This window comes from Gnatocerus cornutus, chromosome 6 (assembly GCF_029298725.1).
Source record: "Gnatocerus cornutus isolate USDA-ARS CGAHR chromosome 6, icGnaCorn1.1, whole genome shotgun sequence".
In the NCBI taxonomy this organism is placed as follows: Eukaryota; Metazoa; Arthropoda; class Insecta; order Coleoptera; family Tenebrionidae; genus Gnatocerus; species Gnatocerus cornutus.
Genome location: NC_142238.1, coordinates 19,534,740 through 19,558,857, shown reverse-complemented (window position 1 = coordinate 19,558,857; position 24,118 = coordinate 19,534,740). Strand labels below are relative to the sequence as shown.

The 24,118-nt window shown below is 35.4% G+C and overlaps 3 protein-coding genes across 3 annotated transcripts; all 3 read right to left on the bottom strand.

Moving 5' to 3' along the window:
• Positions 1 to 981: 981 nt before the first annotated feature.
• LOC148173678 (uncharacterized) lies at positions 982 to 2,855 on the bottom strand. Its single transcript, XM_088039129.1, has 3 exons — positions 2,769 to 2,855; positions 2,365 to 2,720; positions 982 to 1,061 (listed from the first exon to the last, which is right to left on the bottom strand). The coding sequence occupies exons 1-2, from the start codon at positions 2,781 to 2,783 to the stop codon at positions 2,421 to 2,423; spliced, it is 315 nt and encodes a 104-aa protein (XP_087895255.1). The 5' UTR covers positions 2,784 to 2,855; the 3' UTR covers positions 982 to 1,061; positions 2,365 to 2,420.
• Positions 2,856 to 7,857: 5,002 nt separating this feature from the next.
• Positions 7,858 to 17,012, bottom strand: LOC148173677 (uncharacterized). The gene is made up of 3 exons (XM_088039390.1): positions 16,926 to 17,012; positions 16,522 to 16,877; positions 7,858 to 7,933 (listed from the first exon to the last, which is right to left on the bottom strand). The coding sequence occupies exons 1-2, from the start codon at positions 16,938 to 16,940 to the stop codon at positions 16,578 to 16,580; spliced, it is 315 nt and encodes a 104-aa protein (XP_087895516.1). The 5' UTR covers positions 16,941 to 17,012; the 3' UTR covers positions 7,858 to 7,933; positions 16,522 to 16,577.
• Positions 17,013 to 22,244: 5,232 nt separating this feature from the next.
• LOC148173676 (uncharacterized) lies at positions 22,245 to 24,118 on the bottom strand. Its single transcript, XM_088038640.1, has 3 exons — positions 24,032 to 24,118; positions 23,628 to 23,983; positions 22,245 to 22,324 (listed from the first exon to the last, which is right to left on the bottom strand). The coding sequence occupies exons 1-2, from the start codon at positions 24,044 to 24,046 to the stop codon at positions 23,684 to 23,686; spliced, it is 315 nt and encodes a 104-aa protein (XP_087894766.1). The 5' UTR covers positions 24,047 to 24,118; the 3' UTR covers positions 22,245 to 22,324; positions 23,628 to 23,683.

The following is a 24,118-nucleotide window of genomic DNA, read 5'->3' as shown; positions in this document are numbered from 1 at the left end:
CTTGCTTTAATTTTCATCGAAAAACTGCAAACCAAATAAAAGTTTGAAAAATTAATAAAACATTAACGGAGCGTCTGATCGAAAAATCTTTGACGGATTCTTGTTCCTGAGGTCCAAATTGATGGAAAAAGTCGGTTTCAAAGAGATTTTATTTTTTGTCGAAATCGCCAAAAATCCATGATGTTTAGTCTTTGAACTTTTTTTGGCGAAAAACGCGAAAGTTCGCAGATCGACACGAAACTATGCACATGGCATAATTTGACATTTCCACATCCATTTTTGGTCTCCGTTCCTCGCTATCTGCAAGATTTTTTGAGAAAATGCAAATTAAAAATTTTAAAATTCAATTTCCCGCGTCAAGCAATCTGTCAACGAAGCATAGAAGCTAGGACATGCGTCAACAGTCTTTAGTCCATAAATAATATTAAATAAAATATTAACAAAGTCGTAAATCTTAAATCAAAGTTCAGATTCGTTTTTCTGAGGTTAAAATTAACAAGTTAAGTAGTTTATTGTATTTATTTACACCGAAAAGTGAGAGAAGTTTTTCCATAAAAGCCACCTAGCGGAATAACGCCGAAGTTGATAGTTCACGCCTCCTCTCACCAGAGGGCTAAACTTTTGTTTTTAAAACTTACAATTTTTGAATCAAAACCATTTGCAGGAATAAGGAAGAATGATAAAAAACAATACCCTCAAATTAAACTAAAGGAGTATTAATAAAATAAAAAAACACAAACTCGACACTCTCCCTCCTTCTTGCAAAAAGTGTGAAAAAGTTTCATTAGTTTCATTCATGTTTGTTGGCTTACCTAAAAAAGACGAGGGAAACAATCTGAAATGGACGAAACTATCCATTCTTAATTAATGGTAATTGATTATTGCTCTAATTCCAACTGATCCAAGAGCCAAGAGCCAAGGTTAGTCCTTCGCAAGTGGCGCTTCCTCAAAAATATCTCATTTAACGACTTCTTCAATTCTTGTAGATCATTGTTGTTTTTATATGCTGATGTAACCGCAGCCAGCTTGTCGGACATTTCAGTGCTCATTTCATTTTCCGACTAAAACAAACCAAATAGTTTTAGGTGTTAATCTTCCTCTGATACTACAAAAGCCATGACATCATAAAGACACTAAATTTAAATCCCAAATTTGCAATCTGCGTAAAATTCTGCGTTCACTGATGTATAATAACTCGAGTTTACTCTAAAAAATAAGCGAGATATCGATATGAGAAGTTTGGCCATAGTTTTAGTCATGAATTTTTGCGAAAATTTGCAAATTTCGACTTTTGGAAAATTTAAAAACGATTTCTTATGTAAAAAATCGCGAGAAAAACGATGCCGCAAACCGCATTCCAATATCTGAAATAGTTTTCGAGATATCGAGCATGAATTGTTTGGAACCTTCAAAAATTTGGCCATCTGGCGACAACCCAAAAATTCAAACGGCCATAACTCAGTTATTTGTTGTCGGATCTGAATTTAAATTCCAGATTTGGATTCAGCGTGAGATTCTGCGTAAAATGAGTCAAAATTTATTGAGTTTACCTAAGAAATAAAGAAAGCATTGACCAAAAACTGTTTGGAAGTGGTCATTTTGGGGTGATTTTCAATCAATGTTTTCAAAATGAAAATGACGTTTAATAGCATTGAATTATATATCAGTCGAAAGAGGAGCTCAAAATCTATCCACTGGCCCAATTTGAGATCGATCAAACAAACGGTTTACGAGTTATGGTCAAAAATAAAAAAATTGAAAAATTTTCATCGTTTGAGTCGCAATTTTTTTTCGCGAAAAATCGACTATCGAATTTTCGACTTTTAAGCACTTTTTCTGACGTAAAATGAGCCGAAAAAAACGATGGCGCAAACCGCATCTCAATATCTCTAATAGTTTCCGAGATATTTAACTTTGAAAATTGGGAAAAATGAGAAAAAATGAAAATCAACTATCCGAAACTTTGATCGGCCATAACTCAGTTATTTGTTGTCGATCTGAATTTAAATCCCAGATTTGGAATCTGCGTAAAATTCTGCGTTCACTGATGTATAATAACTCAAGTTTTCTCTAAAAAATAAGCGAGATATCGATATGAGAAGTTTGGCCATAGTTTTAGTCATGAATTTTTGCGAAAATTTGCAAATTTCGACTTTTGGAAAATCTAAAAACGATTTCTTATGTAAAAAATCGCGAGAAAAACGATGCCGCAAACCGCATTCCAAAATTACGAATTTTACTGCACGTGACCATCAAATGCACTCGTCTAAAGTTGGTAGCAGCCCCTAGGGATGTTTATTGGTAACAGTTAACGTCTAGCGCAAGTTTGCCAAAAACCATAAATGGAGAGAAAAGAAAACAAACCTTCCATCCTTCCTCAAACAAGCAGCGATGCATCCAGAATTCCAGATCTCGCGTTTTCAAAAAACCAATAAAAATTCTCTATAAACTTCCATTCCTTGATGTTTCTTTGACTTCACAAAATAGCTGACAAGACACCAGATGACCTTCAGAGCCTTTGTAGTATTTTCTTTCTTGACAACTGCATCTCGATGATACTTTGTTTCCGTTGGTTGAGTTCCTTTGAGCCTTCTCTGGAGAAACACTCGTTTTTTGCTCGTAGACTCATCAGGTTTGAAAACGTTGCAAACTTCGTGCTCCCGCAATGAAATCAGCAACACTCTGAACATTTCCCAGTCACTGAACGACATCTTCAACCACTGGAAAAAGAACATTTGACTTTGACTTAAAACATGTTTAAATTTAACCTTTTTCATCCACATTGCAGTAAAGCAGCACCTTTTTCATGATGTTATGCTCCTTGATCAATTCACTGTTCTCTGGGAGCACTGAATGGGTGGTTTCTTCAATTCTGTGCAATAACTTGCAGAGTCCTTTAGCGTTGAGCGACGACAACCGCCTTTTCGACATCTTAGGCTATGGGTATCATCCATCGATTCAGTCTCTTAATAATAAACTCTGGTAATGAAGTTGGAACCTGAAATACCACGAAACATTTCAAGGCTGGAATTCAAACAGTTTTCAGCTTACCTGCGTTTAAAAATTTCAAAAAGACCCATCAATTTGTTGCAAATCAACTCCAACTCTAAATAGCTTCAAATGAACTTCTTAACTTGTGTAATTTCTTTGCTACCATGCCCAGAAGAACGAGAAAGTAAACAGTAAAGAATTCTGGTAGTCTCTTGTGCAAGCAGGATCGTTGTTAATCATTTGTTGTACTCTGAAAATAAGTTTAGTAAATCATGAACATAACCTCAATGTGTGCTGTCAAAATATTCAAGTTAAGACATACGTTAAGATAGAGACACAATACCATTTTTAAATAATTAATAGAATCGTAACCAAGTCGTGAATGTTAAATCAGACTTCAGATTCTTACTCCTGAGGACAAAATTAATAAAAAGAGTATTTTCTTGCTTTAATTTTCATCGAAAAACTGCAAACCAAATAAAAGTTTCAAAAATTAATAAAAAATTAACGGAGCGTCGGATCGAAAAATCTTTGACGGATTCTTGTTCCTGAGGTCCAAATTGATGGAAAAAGTCGGTTTCAAAGAGATTTTATTTTTTGTCAAAATCGCCAAAATCCATGGATTAACCCCTTTGAACTTTTTTTGGCGAAAAACACGAAAGTTTTCAGATCGACACGAAACTTTGCACATGGCATAATTTGACATTTCTACATCCATTTCTGGTCTCCGTTCCTCGCTATCTGTGAGATTTTTTGAGAAAATGCAAATTAAAAATTTTAAAATTCAATTTCCCGCGTCAAGCAATCTGTCAACGAAGCATAGAAGCTAGGACATGCGTCAACAGTCTTTAGTCCATAAATAATATTAAATAAAATATTAACAAAGTCGTAAATCTTAAATCAAAGTTTTGATTCGTTTTTCTGAGGTTAAAATTAACAAGTTAAGTAGTTTATTGTATTTATTTACACCGAAAAATGAATGCATAATGTGTGTATAATTGGTTGCCTATCTACATTGCAAATTTTAAGTAAACTTATAATTACGTTTTGAATCCGACTTTAGAGTACAGAATCTTGTTCCTGAAGTCTAAATTAATAAAAAAAAAATGTTTTAAGAAGGTTTCGATTAAATTTCAAATATCAGTCGCGAAGAAACCTGTTTAGTTTTCAACCAATCACACACAGCCCAAATAAGAACCGGCAAATTTAAAGAAATTTATTAATAACACAAACATTAACATGAATAAATTAATGAGTACAAAGTTTCTACTTAAAAACTACAACAGGACTTAGAAAGACGTTGAAAACCGCCTCGACTACACTCCTTACATTAAATCTCGCTTCTTTCGGTCTTTTGACCGTCGTTAAATTGTTGTTACTACAAGCGAGACAGCCGATTTCGTCTAACCCGACTTGTACCTTGAACCCCCCACCTCGTTGTTGAAAAGTGTCCCCCCTTAAAATCCCCGCTTGCACTTTCGTGGTGATTTCGAACGTGTACAAGTTGTACCTCTTGTCGATTTGATCGCGCTGTAAAACGAGCTGCACTCTTCGCGGACTGCTTGCGTGATCGAAGATGGTGCGAAAACTGTTCGAAACCGAGCGGATTTTAATATCGTTTTTCAGTTTTCTGGGTTGATTTCAGGAGGATTAGAACCGAGAAGACGACTTGGATGAAAGCCGTGAATTTCTTGTACCGTGTTTGGGCGGTGAGGACCACGAAGAGGCAGAGAGACTGAAGATGAGGCCGGTGAAAACGAAGAAGGGCTAAGCTTCCGCGGAGTCAACGTCACGTGCATCGGAAGTCGTGGAACTCTCGCTTCACCTGCAACATTTGGAACGTGACAACTTGTCACTAGCATCAGCACCACCAGCAGCTGCGTTTCTGACTTCGCCAAAAAGAAAAAGGCTAGGAACCATACCAACTTCAAGTACAAGATCTTAAGGGCTAGATGTGGGTGGAGAATCGACCTCTGGACGGACCAAAGGGATGTGATCCAAAGCCTTCAGATCAGGATGGGATTAACAATGGGTAAATGTCCGTGGGAATAATCCACCGTGGCCGATGGGTAAAATGATGTATAATAACGCAAGTTTACACCAAAAAACAAGCGAGATATCGATATGAGAAGTTTGGCATTGTTTTTTTAATCATGAATTTTCGCGAAAATTTGTTTCATAAAAATATTATAATCTTCTATAACTAGACATTTAACAATCGTAGATAATATATATTAAAGAGCCACTTTGGGGTGATAAAAAATGACATAATAATTAAGTAGAAGCGAAAATTGCAAACGATTTGAGCACTTGTTTAGAAATGATAAGACAACAACGCTCGAATTCTGTTTTCGTGTTTGACGATCATCGCCTTCAACTTTCTTATTTCGTCGGCGAATTCTGGCAACGTTTTCTCCTAAATCAACAAAATTAGTTTAAGAAAAACCACAAACCTAAACTTGTGTTTGGTTTTGAGTCTTCCCCGATTTCGAAGAGCTTCGACACAGAAATGATCGCTTTCGATTCCATCCTTGAGCGAAATCAACAGACTCTTCAGTCGACAGCGCGCGCGCGCGCGCCGCACTGTCACCCAAAGTATCTGGATAGTCCGGTCAGTCCGGAGTTGTTTAGCCTCTAAAACCTCGAGATTTCGCATCCTCTCTTCGGCATCATTCCTATGCCTGAGTTGAGTGTTGATGTAATATCACGCCTTCCACCATCTTCCTTCCTGCAAGAAGTGTAAAAAAGTTTCATCAAGAACATGTTTGTTTATCTCACCTGAAAAACTCTTCTTACTCTGTGCAGTCAATTGCTGTTTCTTCACGGCAAAACTTTTAATTGCGCCTGCTTCTTGACCAACAGGAAAGACAACAAAGTTGTGTTAAGCTGCAACTAAGAGATTAAGGTGAGACCATGAATGGAGAGAAAAGAAAACAAACAAACCTTCCATCCTTCCTGAACAAACAGATCTCGCGTTTTCAAGAAACCAATAAATGATGTTTCCTTGACTTCACAAAATAGCTCACAAGACACCAGATGACCTTCAGAGCCTTTGTAGTACATATTTTCTTTCTTGACAACTGCATCTCGATGATGCTCTGTTTCCGTTGGTTGAGTTCCTTTGGCTCTTCTCTAGAGGAGAATACTCGTTTTCTGCTCGTAGACTCAACATTGCAAACTTCGTGCTCCCGCAATGCAATAAGGCAACACTTGAAACATCTCCCAGTCACTGAACGACATCTTCAACCACTGGAAAAAGAACATTTGACTTTGAATTTAACCTTTTTCATCCATATTGCAGTAAAGCAGCACCTTTTTCGTGATGGATCAATTCACTGTACTCTGGGAGCACTGAATGGGTGGTTTCTTCAATTCTGTGCAATAACTTGCAGAGTCCTTCAGCGTTGAGCGACGACAACCGCCTTTTCGACATCTTAGGCTATGGGTATCATCCATCGATTCAGTCTCTTTAATAATAAACTCTGGTAATGAAGTTGGAACCTGGAAATACCACGAAACATTTCAAGGCTGGAATTCAAACAGTTTTCAGCTTACCTGCGTTTAAAAATTTCAATAAAGACCCATCAATTTGTTGCAAATCAACTCCAACTCTAAATAGCTTCAAATGAACTTCTTAACTTGTGTAATTTCTTTGCTACCATGCCCAGAAGAACGAGAAAGTAAACAGTAAAGAATTCTGGTAGTTTCTTGTTAAATCATGAACATAACCTCAATGTGTGCTGTCAAAATAGTCAAGTTAAGACATACGTTAAGATAGAGACACAATAATTTTTAATAATTAATAGAATCGTAACCAAGTCGTGAATGTTAAATCAGACTTTAGATTCTTACTCCTGAGGACAAAATTAATAAAAAGAGTATTTTCTTGCTTTAATTTTCATCGAAAAACTGCAAACCAAATAAAAGTTTGAAAAATTAATAAAACATTAACGGAGCGTCTGATCGAAAAATCTTTGACGGATTCTTGTTCCTGAGGTCCAAATTGATGGAAAAAGTCGGTTTCAAAGAGATTTTATTTTTTGTCGAAATCGCCAAAAATCCATGATGTTTAGTCTTTGAACTATTTTTGGCGAAAAACGCGAAAGTTCGCAGATCGACACGAAACTATGCACATGGCATAATTTAACATTTCCACATCCATTTTTGGTCTCCGTTCCTCGCTATCTGCAAGATTTTTTGAGAAAATGCAAATTAAAAATTTTAAAATTCAATTTCCCGCGTCAAGCAATCTGTCAACGAAGCATAGAAGCTAGGACATGCGTCAACAGTCTTTAGTCCATAAATAATATTAAATAAAATATTAACAAAGTCGTAAATCTTAAATCAAAGTTCAGATTCGTTTTTCTGAGGTTAAAATTAACAAGTTAAGTAGTTTATTGTATTTATTTACACCGAAAAGTGAGAGAAGTTTTTCCATAAAAGCCACCTAGCGGAATAACGCCGAAGTTGATAGTTCACGCCTCCTCTCACCAGAGGGCTAAACTTTTGTTTTTAAAACTTACAATTTTTGAATCAAAACCATTTGCAGGAATAAGGAAGAATGATAAAAAACAATACCCTCAAATTAAACTAAAGGAGTATTAATAAAATAAAAAAACACAAACTCGACACTCTCCCTCCTTCTTGCAAAAAGTGTGAAAAAGTTTCATTAGGAACATGTTTGTTGGCTTACCTAAAAAAGACGAGGGAAACAATCTGAAATGGACGAAACTATCCATTCTTAATTAATGGTAATTGATTATTGCTCTAATTCCAACTGATCCAAGAGCCAAGAGCCAAGGTTAGTCCTTCGCAAGTGGCGCTTCCTCAAAAATATCTCATTTAACGACTTCTTCAATTCTTGTAGATCATTGTTGTTTTTATATGCTGATGTAACCGCAGCCAGCTTGTCGGACATTTCAGTGCTCATTTCTTTTTCCGACTAAAACAAACCAAATAGTTTTAGGTGTTCATCTTCCTCTGATACTACAAAAGCCATGACATCATAAAGACACTAAATTTAAATCCCAAATTTGCAATCTGCGTAAAATTCTGCGTTCACTGATGTATAATAACTCAAGTTTACTCTAAAAAATAAGCGAGATATCGATATGAGAAGTTTGGCCATAGTTTTAGTCATGAATTTTTGCGAAAATTTGCAAATTTCGACTTTTGGAAAATCTAAAAACGATTTCTTATGTAAAAAATCGCGAGAAAAACGATGCCGCAAACCGCATTCCAATATCTGAAATAGTTTTCGAGATATCGAGCATGAATTGTTTGGAACCTTCAAAAATTTGGCCATCTGGCGACAACCCAAAAATTCAAACGGCCATAACTCAGTTATTTGTTGTCGGATCTGAATTTAAATTCCAGATTTGGATTCAGCGTGAGATTCTGCGTAAAATGAGTCAAAATTTATTGAGTTTACCTACGAAATAAAGAAAGCATTGACCAAAAACTGTTTGGAAGTGGTCATTTTGGGGTGATTTTCAATCAATGTTTTCAAAATGAAAATGACGTTTAATAGCATTGAATTATATATCAGTCGAAAGAGGAGCTCAAAATCTATCCACTGGCCCAATTTGAGATCGATCAAACAAACGGTTTACGAGTTATGGTCAAAAATAAAAAAATTGAAAAATTTTCATCGTTTGAGTCGCATTTTTTTTTCGCGAAAAATCGACCATCGAATTTTGGGCTTTTAAGCACTTTTTCTAACGTAAAATGAGCCGAGAAAAACGATGGCGCAAACCGCATCTCAATATCTCTAATAGTTTCCGAGATATTTAACTTTGAAAATTGGGAAAAATGAGAAAAAATGAAAATCAACTATCCGAAACTTTGATCGGCCATAACTCAGTTATTTGTTGTCGGATCTGAATTTAAATCCCAGATTTGGAATCTGCGTAAAATTCTGCGTTCACTGATGTATAATAACTCAAGTTTACTCTAAAAAATAAGCGAGATATCGATATGAGAAGTTTGGCCATAGTTTTAGTCATGAATTTTTGCGAAAATTTGCAAATTTCGACTTTTGGAAAATCTAAAAACGATTTCTTATGTAAAAAATCGCGAGAAAAACGATGCCGCAAACCGCATTCCAATATCTGAAATAGTTTTCGAGATATCGAGCATGAATTGTTTGGAACCTTCAAAAATTTGGCCATCTGACGACAACCCAAAAATTCAAACGGCCATAACTCAGTTATTTGTTGTCGGATCTGAATTTAAATTCCAGATTTGGATTCAGCGTGAGATTCTGCGTAAAATGAGTCAAAATTTATTGAGTTTACCTACGAAATAAAGAAAGCATTGACCAAAAATTGTTTGGAAGTGGTCATTTTGGGGTGATTTTCAATCAATGTTTTCAAAATGAAAATGACGTTTAATAGCATTGAATTATATATCATTCGAAAGAGGAGCTCGAAATCTATCTACTGGCTCAATTTGAGATCGATCAAACAAACGGTTTAGGAGTTATGGCCAAAAATAAAAAAAAATAAAAATTTTCATCGTTTGAGTCGCAATTTTTTTTCGCGAAAAATCGACCATCGAATTTTGAGCTTTTAAGCACTTTTTCTAACGTAAAATGAGCCGAGAAAAACGATGGCGCAAACCGCATCTCAATATCTCTAATAGTTTCCGAGATATTTAACTTTGAAAATTGGGAAAAATGAGAAAAAATGAAAATCAACTATCCGAAACTTTGATCGGCCATAACTCAGTTATTTGTTGTCGGATCTGAATTTAAATCCCAGATTTGGAATCTGCGTAAAATTCTGCGTTCACTGATGTATAATAACTCGAGTTTACTCTAAAAAATAAGCGAGATATCGATATGAGAAGTTTGGCCATAGTTTTAGTCATGAATTTTTGCGAAAATTTGCAAATTTCGACTTTTGGAAAATCTAAAAACGATTTCTTATGTAAAAAATCGCGAGAAAAACGATGCCGCAAACCGCATTCCAATATCTGAAATAGTTTTCGAGATATCGAGCATGAATTGTTTGGAACCTTCAAAAATTTGGCCATCTGACGACAACCCAAAAATTCAAACGGCCATAACTCAGTTATTTGTTGTCGGATCTGAATTTAAATTCCAGATTTGGATTCAGCGTGAGATTCTGCGTAAAATGAGTCAAAATTTATTGAGTTTACCTACGAAATAAAGAAAGCATTGACCAAAAACTGTTTGGAAGTGGTCATTTTGGGGTGATTTTCAATCAATGTTTTCAAAATGAAAATGACGTTTAATAGCATTGAATTATATATCAGTCGAAAGAGGAGCTCAAAATCTATCTACTGGCTCAATTTGAGATCGATCAAACAAACGGTTTAGGAGTTATGGCCAAAAATAAAAAAAAATAAAAATTTTCATCGTTTGAGTCGCAATTTTTTTTCGCGAAAAATCGACTATCGAATTTTGGGCTTTTAAGCACTTTTTCTAACGTAAAATGAGCCGAGAAAAACGATGGCGCAAACCGCATCTCAATATCTCTAATAGTTTCCGAGATATTTAACTTTGAAAATTGGGAAAAATGAGAAAAAATGAAAATCAACTATCCGAAACTTTGATCGGCCATAACTCAGTTATTTGTTGTCGGATCTGAATTTAAATCCCAGATTTGGAATCTGCGTAAAATTCTGCGTTCACTGATGTATAATAACTCAAGTTTACTCTAAAAAATAAGCGAGATATCGATATGAGAAGTTTGGCCATAGTTTTAGTCATGAATTTTTGCGAAAATTTGCAAATTTCGACTTTTGGAAAATCTAAAAACGATTTCTTATGTAAAAAATCGCGAGAAAAACGATGCCGCAAACCGCATTCCAATATCTGAAATAGTTTTCGAGATATCGAGCATGAATTGTTTGGAACCTTCAAAAATTTGGCCATCTGACGACAACCCAAAAATTCAAACGGCCATAACTCAGTTATTTGTTGTCGGATCTGAATTTAAATTCCAGATTTGGATTCAGCGTGAGATTCTGCGTAAAATGAGTCAAAATTTATTGAGTTTACCTACGAAATAAAGAAAGCATTGACCAAAAATTGTTTGGAAGTGGTCATTTTGGGGTGATTTTCAATCAATGTTTTCAAAATGAAAATGACGTTTAATAGCATTGAATTATATATCATTCGAAAGAGGAGCTCGAAATCTATCTACTGGCTCAATTTGAGATCGATCAAACAAACGGTTTAGGAGTTATGGCCAAAAATAAAAAAAAATAAAAATTTTCATCGTTTGAGTCGCAATTTTTTTTCGCGAAAAATCGACCATCGAATTTTGAGCTTTTAAGCACTTTTTCTAACGTAAAATGAGCCGAGAAAAACGATGGCGCAAACCGCATCTCAATATCTCTAATAGTTTCCGAGATATTTAACTTTGAAAATTGGGAAAAATGAGAAAAAATGAAAATCAACTATCCGAAACTTTGATCGGCCATAACTCAGTTATTTGTTGTCGGATCTGAATTTAAATCCCAGATTTGGAATCTGCGTAAAATTCTGCGTTCACTGATGTATAATAACTCGAGTTTACTCTAAAAAATAAGCGAGATATCGATATGAGAAGTTTGGCCATAGTTTTAGTCATGAATTTTTGCGAAAATTTGCAAATTTCGACTTTTGGAAAATCTAAAAACGATTTCTTATGTAAAAAATCGCGAGAAAAACGATGCCGCAAACCGCATTCCAATATCTGAAATAGTTTTCGAGATATCGAGCATGAATTGTTTGGAACCTTCAAAAATTTGGCCATCTGACGACAACCCAAAAATTCAAACGGCCATAACTCAGTTATTTGTTGTCGGATCTGAATTTAAATTCCAGATTTGGATTCAGCGTGAGATTCTGCGTAAAATGAGTCAAAATTTATTGAGTTTACCTACGAAATAAAGAAAGCATTGACCAAAAACTGTTTGGAAGTGGTCATTTTGGGGTGATTTTCAATCAATGTTTTCAAAATGAAAATGACGTTTAATAGCATTGAATTATATATCAGTCGAAAGAGGAGCTCAAAATCTATCTACTGGCTCAATTTGAGATCGATCAAACAAACGGTTTAGGAGTTATGGCCAAAAATAAAAAAAAATAAAAATTTTCATCGTTTGAGTCGCAATTTTTTTTCGCGAAAAATCGACTATCGAATTTTGGGCTTTTAAGCACTTTTTCTAACGTAAAATGAGCCGAGAAAAACGATGGCGCAAACCGCATCTCAATATCTCTAATAGTTTCCGAGATATTTAACTTTGAAAATTGGGAAAAATGAGAAAAAATGAAAATCAACTATCCGAAACTTTGATCGGCCATAACTCAGTTATTTGTTGTCGGATCTGAATTTAAATCCCAAATTTGCAATCTGCGTAAAATTCTGCGTTCACTGATGTATAATAACTCAAGTTTACTCTAAAAAATAAGCGAGATATCGATATGAGAAGTTTGGCCATAGTTTTAGTCATGAATTTTTGCGAAAATTTGCAAATTTCGACTTTTGGAAAATCTAAAAACGATTTCTTATGTAAAAAATCGCGAGAAAAACGATGCCGCAAACCGCACTCCAATATCTGAAATAGTTTTCGAGATATCGAGCATGAATTGTTTGGAACCTTCAAAAATTTGGCCATCTGGCGACAACCCAAAAATTCAAACGGCCATAACTCAGTTATTTGTTGTCGGATCTGAATTTAAATTCCAGATTTGGATTCAGCGTGAGATTCTGCGTAAAATGAGTCAAAATTTATTGAGTTTACCTACGAAATAAAGAAAGCATTGACCAAAAACTGTTTGGAAGTGGTCATTTTGGGGTGATTTTCAATCAATGTTTTCAAAATGAAAATGACGTTTAATAGCTTTGAATTATATATCAGTCGAAAGAGGAGCTCAAAATCTATCTACTGGCTCAATTTGAGATCGATCAAACAAACGGTTTAGGAGTTATGCCCAAAAATAAAAAAAAATAAAAATTTTCATCGTTTGAGTCGCAATTTTTTTTCGCGAAAAATCGACTATCGAATTTTGGGCTTTTAAGCACTTTTTCTAACGTAAAATGAGCCGAGAAAAACGATGGCGCAAACCGCATCTCAATATCTCTAATAGTTTCCGAGATATTTAACTTTGAAAATTGGGAAAAATGAGAAAAAATGAAAATCAACTATCCGAAACTTTGATCGGCCATAACTCAGTTATTTGTTGTCGGATCTGAATTTAAATCCCAGATTTGGAATCTGCGTAAAATTCTGCGTTCACTGATGTATAATAACTCGAGTTTACTCTAAAAAATAAGCGAGATATCGATATGAGAAGTTTGGCCATAGTTTTAGTCATGAATTTTTGCGAAAATTTGCAAATTTCGACTTTTGGAAAATCTAAAAACGATTTCTTATGTAAAAAATCGCGAGAAAAACGATGCCGCAAACCGCATTCCAAAATCTGAAATAGTTTTCGAGATATCGAGCATGAATTGTTTGGAACCTTCAAAAATTTGGCCATCTGACGACAACCCAAAAATTCAAACGGCCATAACTCAGTTATTTGTTGTCGGATCTGAATTTAAATTCCAGATTTGGATTCAGCGTGAGATTCTGCGTAAAATGAGTCAAAATTTATTGAGTTTACCTAAGAAATAAAGAAAGCATTGACCAAAAACTGTTTGGAAGTGGTCATTTTGGGGTGATTTTCAATCAATGTTTTCAAAATGAAAATGACGTTTAATAGCATTGAATTATATATCAGTCGAAAGAGGAGCTCAAAATCTATCCACTGGCCCAATTTGAGATCGATCAAACAAACGGTTTACGAGTTATGGTCAAAAATAAAAAAAAATAAAAATTTTCATCGTTTGAGTCGCAATTTTTTTTCGCGAAAAATCGACTATCGAATTTTGGGCTTTTAAGCACTTTTTCTAACGTAAAATGAGCCGAGAAAAACGATGGCGCAAACCGCATCTCAATATCTCTAATAGTTTCCGAGATATTTAACTTTGAAAATTGGGAAAAATGAGAAAAAATGAAAATCAACTATCCGAAACTTTGATCGGCCATAACTCAGTTATTTGTTGTCGGATCTGAATTTAAATCCCAGATTTGGAATCTGCGTAAAATTCTGCGTTCACTGATGTATAATAACTCGAGTTTACTCTAAAAAATAAGCGAGATATCGATATGAGAAGTTTGGCCATAGTTTTAGTCATGAATTTTTGCGAAAATTTGCAAATTTCGACTTTTGGAAAATCTAAAAACGATTTCTTATGTAAAAAATCGCGAGAAAAACGATGCCGCAAACCGCATTCCAATATCTGAAATAGTTTTCGAGATATCGAGCATGAATTGTTTGGAACCTTCAAAAATTTGGCCATCTGGCGACAACCCAAAAATTCAAACGGCCATAACCCAGTTATTTGTTGTCGGATCTGAATTTAAATTCCAGATTTGGATTCAGCGTGAGATTCTGCGTAAAATGAGTCGAAATTTATTGAGTTTACCTACGAAATAAAGAAAGCATTGACCAAAAACTGTTTGGAAGTGGTCATTTTGGGGTGATTTTCAATCAATGTTTTCAAAATGAAAATGACGTTTAATAGCATTGAATTATATATCAGTCGAAAGAGGAGCTCAAAATCTATCTACTGGCCCAATTTGAGATAGATCAAACAAACGGTTTAGGAGTTATGCCCAAAAATAAAAAAAAATAAAAATTTTCATCGTTTGAGTCGCAATTTTTTTTCGCGAAAAATCGACCATCGAATTTTGGGCTTTTAAGCACTTTTTCTAACGTAAAATGAGCCGAGAAAAACGATGGCGCAAACCGCATCTCAATATCTCTAATAGTTTCCGAGATATTTAACTTTGAAAATTGGGAAAAATGAGAAAAAATGAAAATCAACTATCCGAAACTTTGATCGGCCATAACTCAGTTATTTGTTGTCGGATCTGAATTTAAATCCCAGATTTGGAATCTGCGTAAAATTCTGCGTTCACTGATGTATAATAACTCGAGTTTACTCTAAAAAATAAGCGAGATATCGATATGAGAAGTTTGGCCATAGTTTTAGTCATGAAATTTTGCGAAAATTTGCAAATTTCGACTTTTGGAAAATCTAAAAACGATTTCTTATGTAAAAAATCGCGAGAAAAACGATGCCGCAAACCGCATTCCAATATCTGAAATAGTTTTCGAGATATCGAGCATGAATTGTTTGGAACCTTAAAAAATTTGGCCATCTGGCGACAACCCAAAAATTCAAACGGCCATAACTCAGTTATTTGTTGTCGGATCTGAATTTAAATTCCAGATTTGGATTCAGCGTGAGATTCTGCGTAAAATGAGTCAAAATTTATTGAGTTTACCTACGAAATAAAGAAAGCATTGACCAAAAACTGTTTGGAAGTGGTCATTTTGGGGTGATTTTCAATCAATGTTTTCAAAATGAAAATGACGTTTAATAGCATTGAATTATATATCAGTCGAAAGAGGAGCTCAAAATCTATCCACTGGCCCAATTTGAGATCGATCAAACAAACGGTTTACGAGTTATGGTCAAAAATAAAAAAATTGAAAAATTTTCATCGTTTGAGTCGCAATTTTTTTTCGCGAAAAATCGACTATCAAATTTTCGACTTTTAAGCACTTTTTCTGACGTAAAATGAGCCGAGAAAAACGATGGCGCAAACCGCATCTCAATATCTCTAATAGTTTCCGAGATATTTAACTTTGAAAATTGGGAAAAATGAGAAAAAATGAAAATCAACTATCCGAAATTTTGATCAGCCATAACTCAGTTATTTGTTGTCGGATCTGAATTTAAATCCCAGATTTGGAATCTGCGTAAAATTCTGCGTTCAACGATGTATAATAACTCGAGTTTACTCTAAAAAATAAGCGAGATATCGATATGAGAAGTTTGGCCATAGTTTTAGTCATGAATTTTTGCGAAAATTTGCAAATTTCGACTTTTGGAAAATCTAAAAACGATTTCTTATGTAAAAAATCGCGAGAAAAACGATGCCGCAAACCGCATTCCAATATCTGAAATAGTTTTCGAGATATCGAGCATGAATTGTTTGGAACCTTCAAAAATTTGGCCATCTGGCGACAACCCAAAAATTCAAACGGCCATAACTCAGTTATTTGTTGTCGGATCTGAATTTAAATTCCAGATTTGGATTCAGCGTGAGATTCTGCGTAAAATGAGTCAAAATTTATTGAGTTTACCTACGAAATAAAGAAAGCATTGACCAAAAACTGTTTGGAAGTGGTCATTTTGGGGTGATTTTCAATCACTATTTTTAATGTAAAAACGACGTTTAATTTCGACTTTTGGAAAATCTAAAAACGATTTCTTATGTAAAAAATCGCGAGAAAAACGATGCCGCAAACCGCATTCCAAAATTACGAATTTTACTGCACGTGACCATCAAATGCACTCGTCTAAAGTTGGTAGCAGCCCCTAGGGATGTTTATTGGTAACAGTTAACGTCTAGCGCAAGTTTGCCAAAAACCATAAATGGAGAGAAAAGAAAACAAACCTTCCATCCTTCCCCAAACAAGCAGCGATGCATCCAGAATTCCAGATCTCGCGTTTTCAAAAAACCAATAAAAATTCTCTATAAACTTCCATTCCTTGATGTTTCTTTGACTTCACAAAATAGCTGACAAGACACCAGATGACCTTCAGAGCCTTTGTAGTATTTTCTTTCTTGACAACTGCATCTCGATGATACTTTGTTTCCGTTGGTTGAGTTCCTTTGAGCCTTCTCTGGAGAAACACTCGTTTTTTGCTCGTAGACTCATCAGGTTTGAAAACGTTGCAAACTTCGTGCTCCCGCAATGAAATCAGCAACACTCTGAACATTTCCCAGTCACTGAACGACATCTTCAACCACTGGAAAAAGAACATTTGACTTTGACTTAAAACATGTTTAAATTTAACCTTTTTCATCCACATTGCAGTAAAGCAGCACCTTTTTCATGATGTTATGCTCCTTGATCAATTCACTGTTCTCTGGGAGCACTGAATGGGTGGTTTCTTCAATTCTGTGCAATAACTTGCAGAGTCCTTTAGCGTTGAGCGACGACAACCGCCTTTTCGACATCTTAGGCTATGGGTATCATCCATCGATTCAGTCTCTTAATAATAAACTCTGGTAATGAAGTTGGAACCTGAAATACCACGAAACATTTCAAGGCTGGAATTCAAACAGTTTTCAGCTTACCTGCGTTTAAAAATTTCAAAAAGACCCATCAATTTGTTGCAAATCAACTCCAACTCTAAATAGCTTCAAATGAACTTCTTAACTTGTGTAATTTCTTTGCTACCATGCCCAGAAGAACGAGAAAGTAAACAGTAAAGAATTCTGGTAGTCTCTTGTGCAAGCAGGATCGTTGTTAATCATTTGTTGTACTCTGAAAATAAGTTTAGTAAATCATGAACATAACCTCAATGTGTGCTGTCAAAATATTCAAGTTAAGACATACGTTAAGATAGAGACACAATACCATTTTTAAATAATTAATAGAATCGTAACCAAGTCGTGAATGTTAAATCAGACTTCAGATTCTTACTCCTGAGGACAAAATTAATAAAAAGAGTATTTTCTTGCTTTAATTTTCATCGAAAAACTGCAAACCAAATAAAAGTTTCAAAAATTAATAAAAAATTAACGGAGCGTCGGATCGAAAAATCTTTGACGGATTCTTGTTCCTGAGGTCCAAATTGATGGAAAAAGTCGGTTTCAAAGAGATTTTATTTTTTGTCAAAATCGCCAAAATCCATGGATTAACCCCTTTGAACTTTTTTTGGCGAAAAACACGAAAGTTTTCAGATCGACACGAAACTTTGCACATGGCATAATTTGACATTTCTACATCCATTTCTGGTCTCCGTTCCTCGCTATCTGTGAGATTTTTTGAGAAAATGCAAATTAAAAATTTTAAAATTCAATTTCCCGCGTCAAGCAATCTGTCAACGAAGCATAGAAGCTAGGACATGCGTCAACAGTCTTTAGTCCATAAATAATATTAAATAAAATATTAACAAAGTCGTAAATCTTAAATCAAAGTTTTGATTCGTTTTTCTGAGGTTAAAATTAACAAGTTAAGTAGTTTATTGTATTTATTTACACCGAAAAATGAATGCATAATGTGTGTATAATTGGTTGCCTATCTACATTGCAAATTTTAAGTAAACTTATAATTACGTTTTGAATCCGACTTTAGAGTACAGAATCTTGTTCCTGAAGTCTAAATTAATAAAAAAAAATGTTTTAAGAAGGTTTCGATTAAATTTCAAATATCAGTCGCGAAGAAACCTGTTTAGTTTTCAACCAATCACACACAGCCCAAATAAGAACCGGCAAATTTAAAGAAATTTATTAATAACACGAACATTAACATGAATAAATTAATGAGTACAAAGTTTCTACTTAAAAACTACAACAGGACTTAGAAAGACGTTGAAAACCGCCTCGACTACACTCCTTACATTAAATCTCGCTTCTTTCGGTCTTTTGACCGTCGTTAAATTGTTGTTACTACAAGCGAGACAGCCGATTTCGTCTAACCCGACTTGTACCTTGAACCCCCCACCTCGTTGTTGAAAAGTGTCCCCCCTTAAAATCCCCGCTTGCACTTTCGTGGTGATTTCGAACGTGTACAAGTTGTACCTCTTGTCGATTTGATCGCGCTGTAAAACGAGCTGCACTCTTCGCGGACTGCTTGCGTGATCGAAGATGGTGCGAAAACTGTTCGAAACCGAGCGGATTTTAATATCGTTTTTCAGTTTTCTGGGTTGATTTCAGGAGGATTAGAACCGAGAAGACGACTTGGATGAAAGCCGTGAATTTCTTGTACCGTGTTTGGGCGGTGAGGACCACGAAGAGGCAGAGAGACTGAAGATGAGGCCGGTGAAAACGAAGAAGGGCTAAGCTTCCGCGGAGTCAACGTCACGTGCATCGGAAGTCGTGGAACTCTCGCTTCACCTGCAACATTTGGAACGTGACAACTTGTCACTAGCATCAGCACCACCAGCAGCTGCGTTTCTGACTTCGCCAAAAAGAAAAAGGCTAGGAACCATACCAACTTCAAGTACAAGATCTTAAGGGCTAGATGTGGGTGGAGAATCGACCTCTGGACGGACCAAAGGGATGTGATCCAAAGCCTTCAGATCAGGATGGGATTAACAATGGGTAAATGTCCGTGGGAATAATCCACCGTGGCCGATGGGTAAAATGATGTATAATAACGCAAGTTTACACCAAAAAACAAGCGAGATATCGATATGAGAAGTTTGGCATTGTTTTTTTAATCATGAATTTTCGCGAAAATTTGTTTCATAAAAATATTATAATCTTCTATAACTAGACATTTAACAATCGTAGATAATATATATTAAAGAGCCACTTTGGGGTGATAAAAAATGACATAATAATTAAGTAGAAGCGAAAATTGCAAACGATTTGAGCACTTGTTTAGAAATGATAAGACAACAACGCTCGAATTCTGTTTTCGTGTTTGACGATCATCGCCTTCAACTTTCTTATTTCGTCGGCGAATTCTGGCAACGTTTTCTCCTAAATCAACAAAATCAGTTTAAGAAAAACCACAAACCTAAACTTGTGTTTGGTTTTGAGTCTTCCCCGATTTCGAAGAGCTTCGACACAGAAATGATCGCTTTCGATTCCATCCTTGAGCGAAATCAACAGACTCTTCAGTCGACAGCGCGCGCGCGCGCGCGCCGCACTGTCACCCAAAGTATCTGGATAGTCCGGTCAGTCCGGAGTTGTTTAGCCTCTAAAACCTCGAGATTTCGCATCCTCTCTTCGGCATCATTCCTATGCCTGAGTTGAGTGTTGATGTAATATCACGCCTTCCACCATCTTCCTTCCTGCAAGAAGTGTAAAAAAGTTTCATCAAGAACATGTTTGTTTATCTCACCTGAAAAACTCTTCTTACTCTGTGCAGTCAATTGCTGTTTCTTCACGGCAAAACTTTTAATTGCGCCTGCTTCTTGACCAACAGGAAAGACAACAAAGTTGTGTTAAGCTGCAACTAAGAGATTAAGGTGAGACCATGAATGGAGAGAAAAGAAAACAAACAAACCTTCCATCCTTCCTGAACAAACAGATCTCGCGTTTTCAAGAAACCAATAAATGATGTTTCCTTGACTTCACAAAATAGCTCACAAGACACCAGATGACCTTCAGAGCCTTTGTAGTACATATTTTCTTTCTTGACAACTGCATCTCGATGATGCTCTGTTTCCGTTGGTTGAGTTCCTTTGGCTCTTCTCTAGAGGAGAATACTCGTTTTCTGCTCGTAGACTCAACATTGCAAACTTCGTGCTCCCGCAATGCAATAAGGCAACACTTGAAACATCTCCCAGTCACTGAACGACATCTTCAACCACTGGAAAAAGAACATTTGACTTTGAATTTAACCTTTTTCATCCATATTGCAGTAAAGCAGCACCTTTTTCGTGATGGATCAATTCACTGTACTCTGGGAGCACTGAATGGGTGGTTTCTTCAATTCTGTGCAATAACTTGCAGAGTCCTTCAGCGTTGAGCGACGACAACCGCCTTTTCGACATCTTAGGCTATGGGTATCATCCATCGATTCAGTCTCTTTAATAATAAACTCTGGTAATGAAGTTGGAACCTGGAAATACCACGAAACATTTCAAGGCTGGAATTCAAACAGTTTTCAGCTTACCTGCGTTTAAAAATTTCAATAAAGACCCATCAATTTGTTGCAAATCAACTCCAACTCTAAATAGCTTCAAATGAACTTCTTAACTTGTGTAATTTCTTTGCTACCATGCCCAGAAGAACGAGAAAGTAAACAGTAAAGAATTCTGGTATAGTTTATCCGGTGAGAGATTGGGAGATTTCGACAGTTGACATATAGGTTGGCAGCAAATTATGCTACAAAATACACTAAAAACACTAAATTCCTACGCTAAATGGGTTGACAGTGTTGTCAGTAACTGTGGTTATTTTGTTAATTTAAATTTCGCGCGTATGGTACACTTTTTATTGCGTAGATTTAGTGACTTTTCTGTCATTCAAACTCTCACTGTACGAACTATAGTTTCTTGTTAAATCATGAACATAACCTCAATGTGTGCTGTCAAAATAGTCAAGTTAAGACATACGTTAAGATAGAGACACAATAATTTTTAATAATTAATAGAATCGTAACCAAGTCGTGAATGTTAAATCAGACTTTAGATTCTTACTCCTGAGGACAAAATTAATAAAAAGAGTATTTTCTTGCTTTAATTTTCATCGAAAAACTGCAAACCAAATAAAAGTTTGAAAAATTAATAAAACATTAACGGAGCGTCTGATCGAAAAATCTTTGACGGATTCTTGTTCCTGAGGTCCAAATTGATGGAAAAAGTCGGTTTCAAAGAGATTTTATTTTTTGTCGAAATCGCCAAAAATCCATGATGTTTAGTCTTTGAACTTTTTTTGGCGAAAAACGCGAAAGTTCGCAGATCGACACGAAACTATGCACATGGCATAATTTGACATTTCCACATCCATTTTTGGTCTCCGTTCCTCGCTATCTGCAAGATTTTTTGAGAAAATGCAAATTAAAAATTTTAAAATTCAATTTCCCGCGTCAAGCAATCTGTCAACGAAGCATAGAAGCTAGGACATGCGTCAACAGTCTTTAGTCCATAAATAATATTAAATAAAATATTAACAAAGTCGTAAATCTTAAATCAAAGTTCAGATTCGTTTTTCTGAGGTTAAAATTAACAAGTTAAGTAGTTTATTGTATTTATTTACACCGAAAAGTGAGAGAAGTTTTTCCATAAAAGCCACCTAGCGGAATAACGCCGAAGTTGATAGTTCACGCCTCCTCTCACCAGAGGGCTAAACTTTTGTTTTTAAAACTTACAATTTTTGAATCAAAACCATTTGCAGGAATAAGGAAGAATGATAAAAAACAATACCCTCAAATTAAACTAAAGGAGTATTAATAAAATAAAAAAACACAAACTCGACACTCTCCCTCCTTCTTGCAAAAAGTGTGAAAAAGTTTCATTAGTTTCATTCATGTTTGTTGGCTTACCTAAAAAAGACGAGGGAAACAATCTGAAATGGACGAAACTATCCATTCTTAATTAATGGTAATTGATTATTGCTCTAATTCCAACTGATCCAAGAGCCAAGAGCCAAGGTTAGTCCTTCGCAAGTGGCGCTTCCTCAAAAATATCTCATTTAACGACTTCTTCAATTCTTGTAGATCATTGTTGTTTTTATATGCTGATGTAACCGCAGCCAGCTTGTCGGACATTTCAGTGCTCATTTCATTTTCCGACTAAAACAAACCAAATAGTTTTAGGTGTTAATCTTCCTCTGATACTACAAAAGCCATGACATCATAAAGACACTAAATTTAAATCCCAAATTTGCAATCTGCGTAAAATTCTGCGTTCACTGATGTATAATAACTCGAGTTTACTCTAAAAAATAAGCGAGATATCGATATGAGAAGTTTGGCCATAGTTTTAGTCATGAATTTTTGCGAAAATTTGCAAATTTCGACTTTTGGAAAATTTAAAAACGATTTCTTATGTAAAAAATCGCGAGAAAAACGATGCCGCAAACCGCATTCCAATATCTGAAATAGTTTTCGAGATATCGAGCATGAATTGTTTGGAACCTTCAAAAATTTGGCCATCTGGCGACAACCCAAAAATTCAAACGGCCATAACTCAGTTATTTGTTGTCGGATCTGAATTTAAATTCCAGATTTGGATTCAGCGTGAGATTCTGCGTAAAATGAGTCAAAATTTATTGAGTTTACCTAAGAAATAAAGAAAGCATTGACCAAAAACTGTTTGGAAGTGGTCATTTTGGGGTGATTTTCAATCAATGTTTTCAAAATGAAAATGACGTTTAATAGCATTGAATTATATATCAGTCGAAAGAGGAGCTCAAAATCTATCCACTGGCCCAATTTGAGATCGATCAAACAAACGGTTTACGAGTTATGGTCAAAAATAAAAAAATTGAAAAATTTTCATCGTTTGAGTCGCAATTTTTTTTCGCGAAAAATCGACTATCGAATTTTCGACTTTTAAGCACTTTTTCTGACGTAAAATGAGCCGAAAAAAACGATGGCGCAAACCGCATCTCAATATCTCTAATAGTTTCCGAGATATTTAACTTTGAAAATTGGGAAAAATGAGAAAAAATGAAAATCAACTATCCGAAACTTTGATCGGCCATAACTCAGTTATTTGTTGTCGATCTGAATTTAAATCCCAGATTTGGAATCTGCGTAAAATTCTGCGTTCACTGATGTATAATAACTCAAGTTTTCTCTAAAAAATAAGCGAGATATCGATATGAGAAGTTTGGCCATAGTTTTAGTCATGAATTTTTGCGAAAATTTGCAAATTTCGACTTTTGGAAAATCTAAAAACGATTTCTTATGTAAAAAATCGCGAGAAAAACGATGCCGCAAACCGCATTCCAAAATTACGAATTTTACTGCACGTGACCATCAAATGCACTCGTCTAAAGTTGGTAGCAGCCCCTAGGGATGTTTATTGGTAACAGTTAACGTCTAGCGCAAGTTTGCCAAAAACCATAAATGGAGAGAAAAGAAAACAAACCTTCCATCCTTCCTCAAACAAGCAGCGATGCATCCAGAATTCCAGATCTCGCGTTTTCAAAAAACCAATAAAAATTCTCTATAAACTTCCATTCCTTGATGTTTCTTTGACTTCACAAAATAGCTGACAAGACACCAGATGACCTTCAGAGCCTTTGTAGTATTTTCTTTCTTGACAACTGCATCTCGATGATACTTTGTTTCCGTTGGTTGAGTTCCTTTGAGCCTTCTCTGGAGAAACACTCGTTTTTTGCTCGTAGACTCATCAGGTTTGAAAACGTTGCAAACTTCGTGCTCCCGCAATGAAATCAGCAACACTCTGAACATTTCCCAGTCACTGAACGACATCTTCAACCACTGGAAAAAGAACATTTGACTTTGACTTAAAACATGTTTAAATTTAACCTTTTTCATCCACATTGCAGTAAAGCAGCACCTTTTTCATGATGTTATGCTCCTTGATCAATTCACTGTTCTCTGGGAGCACTGAAT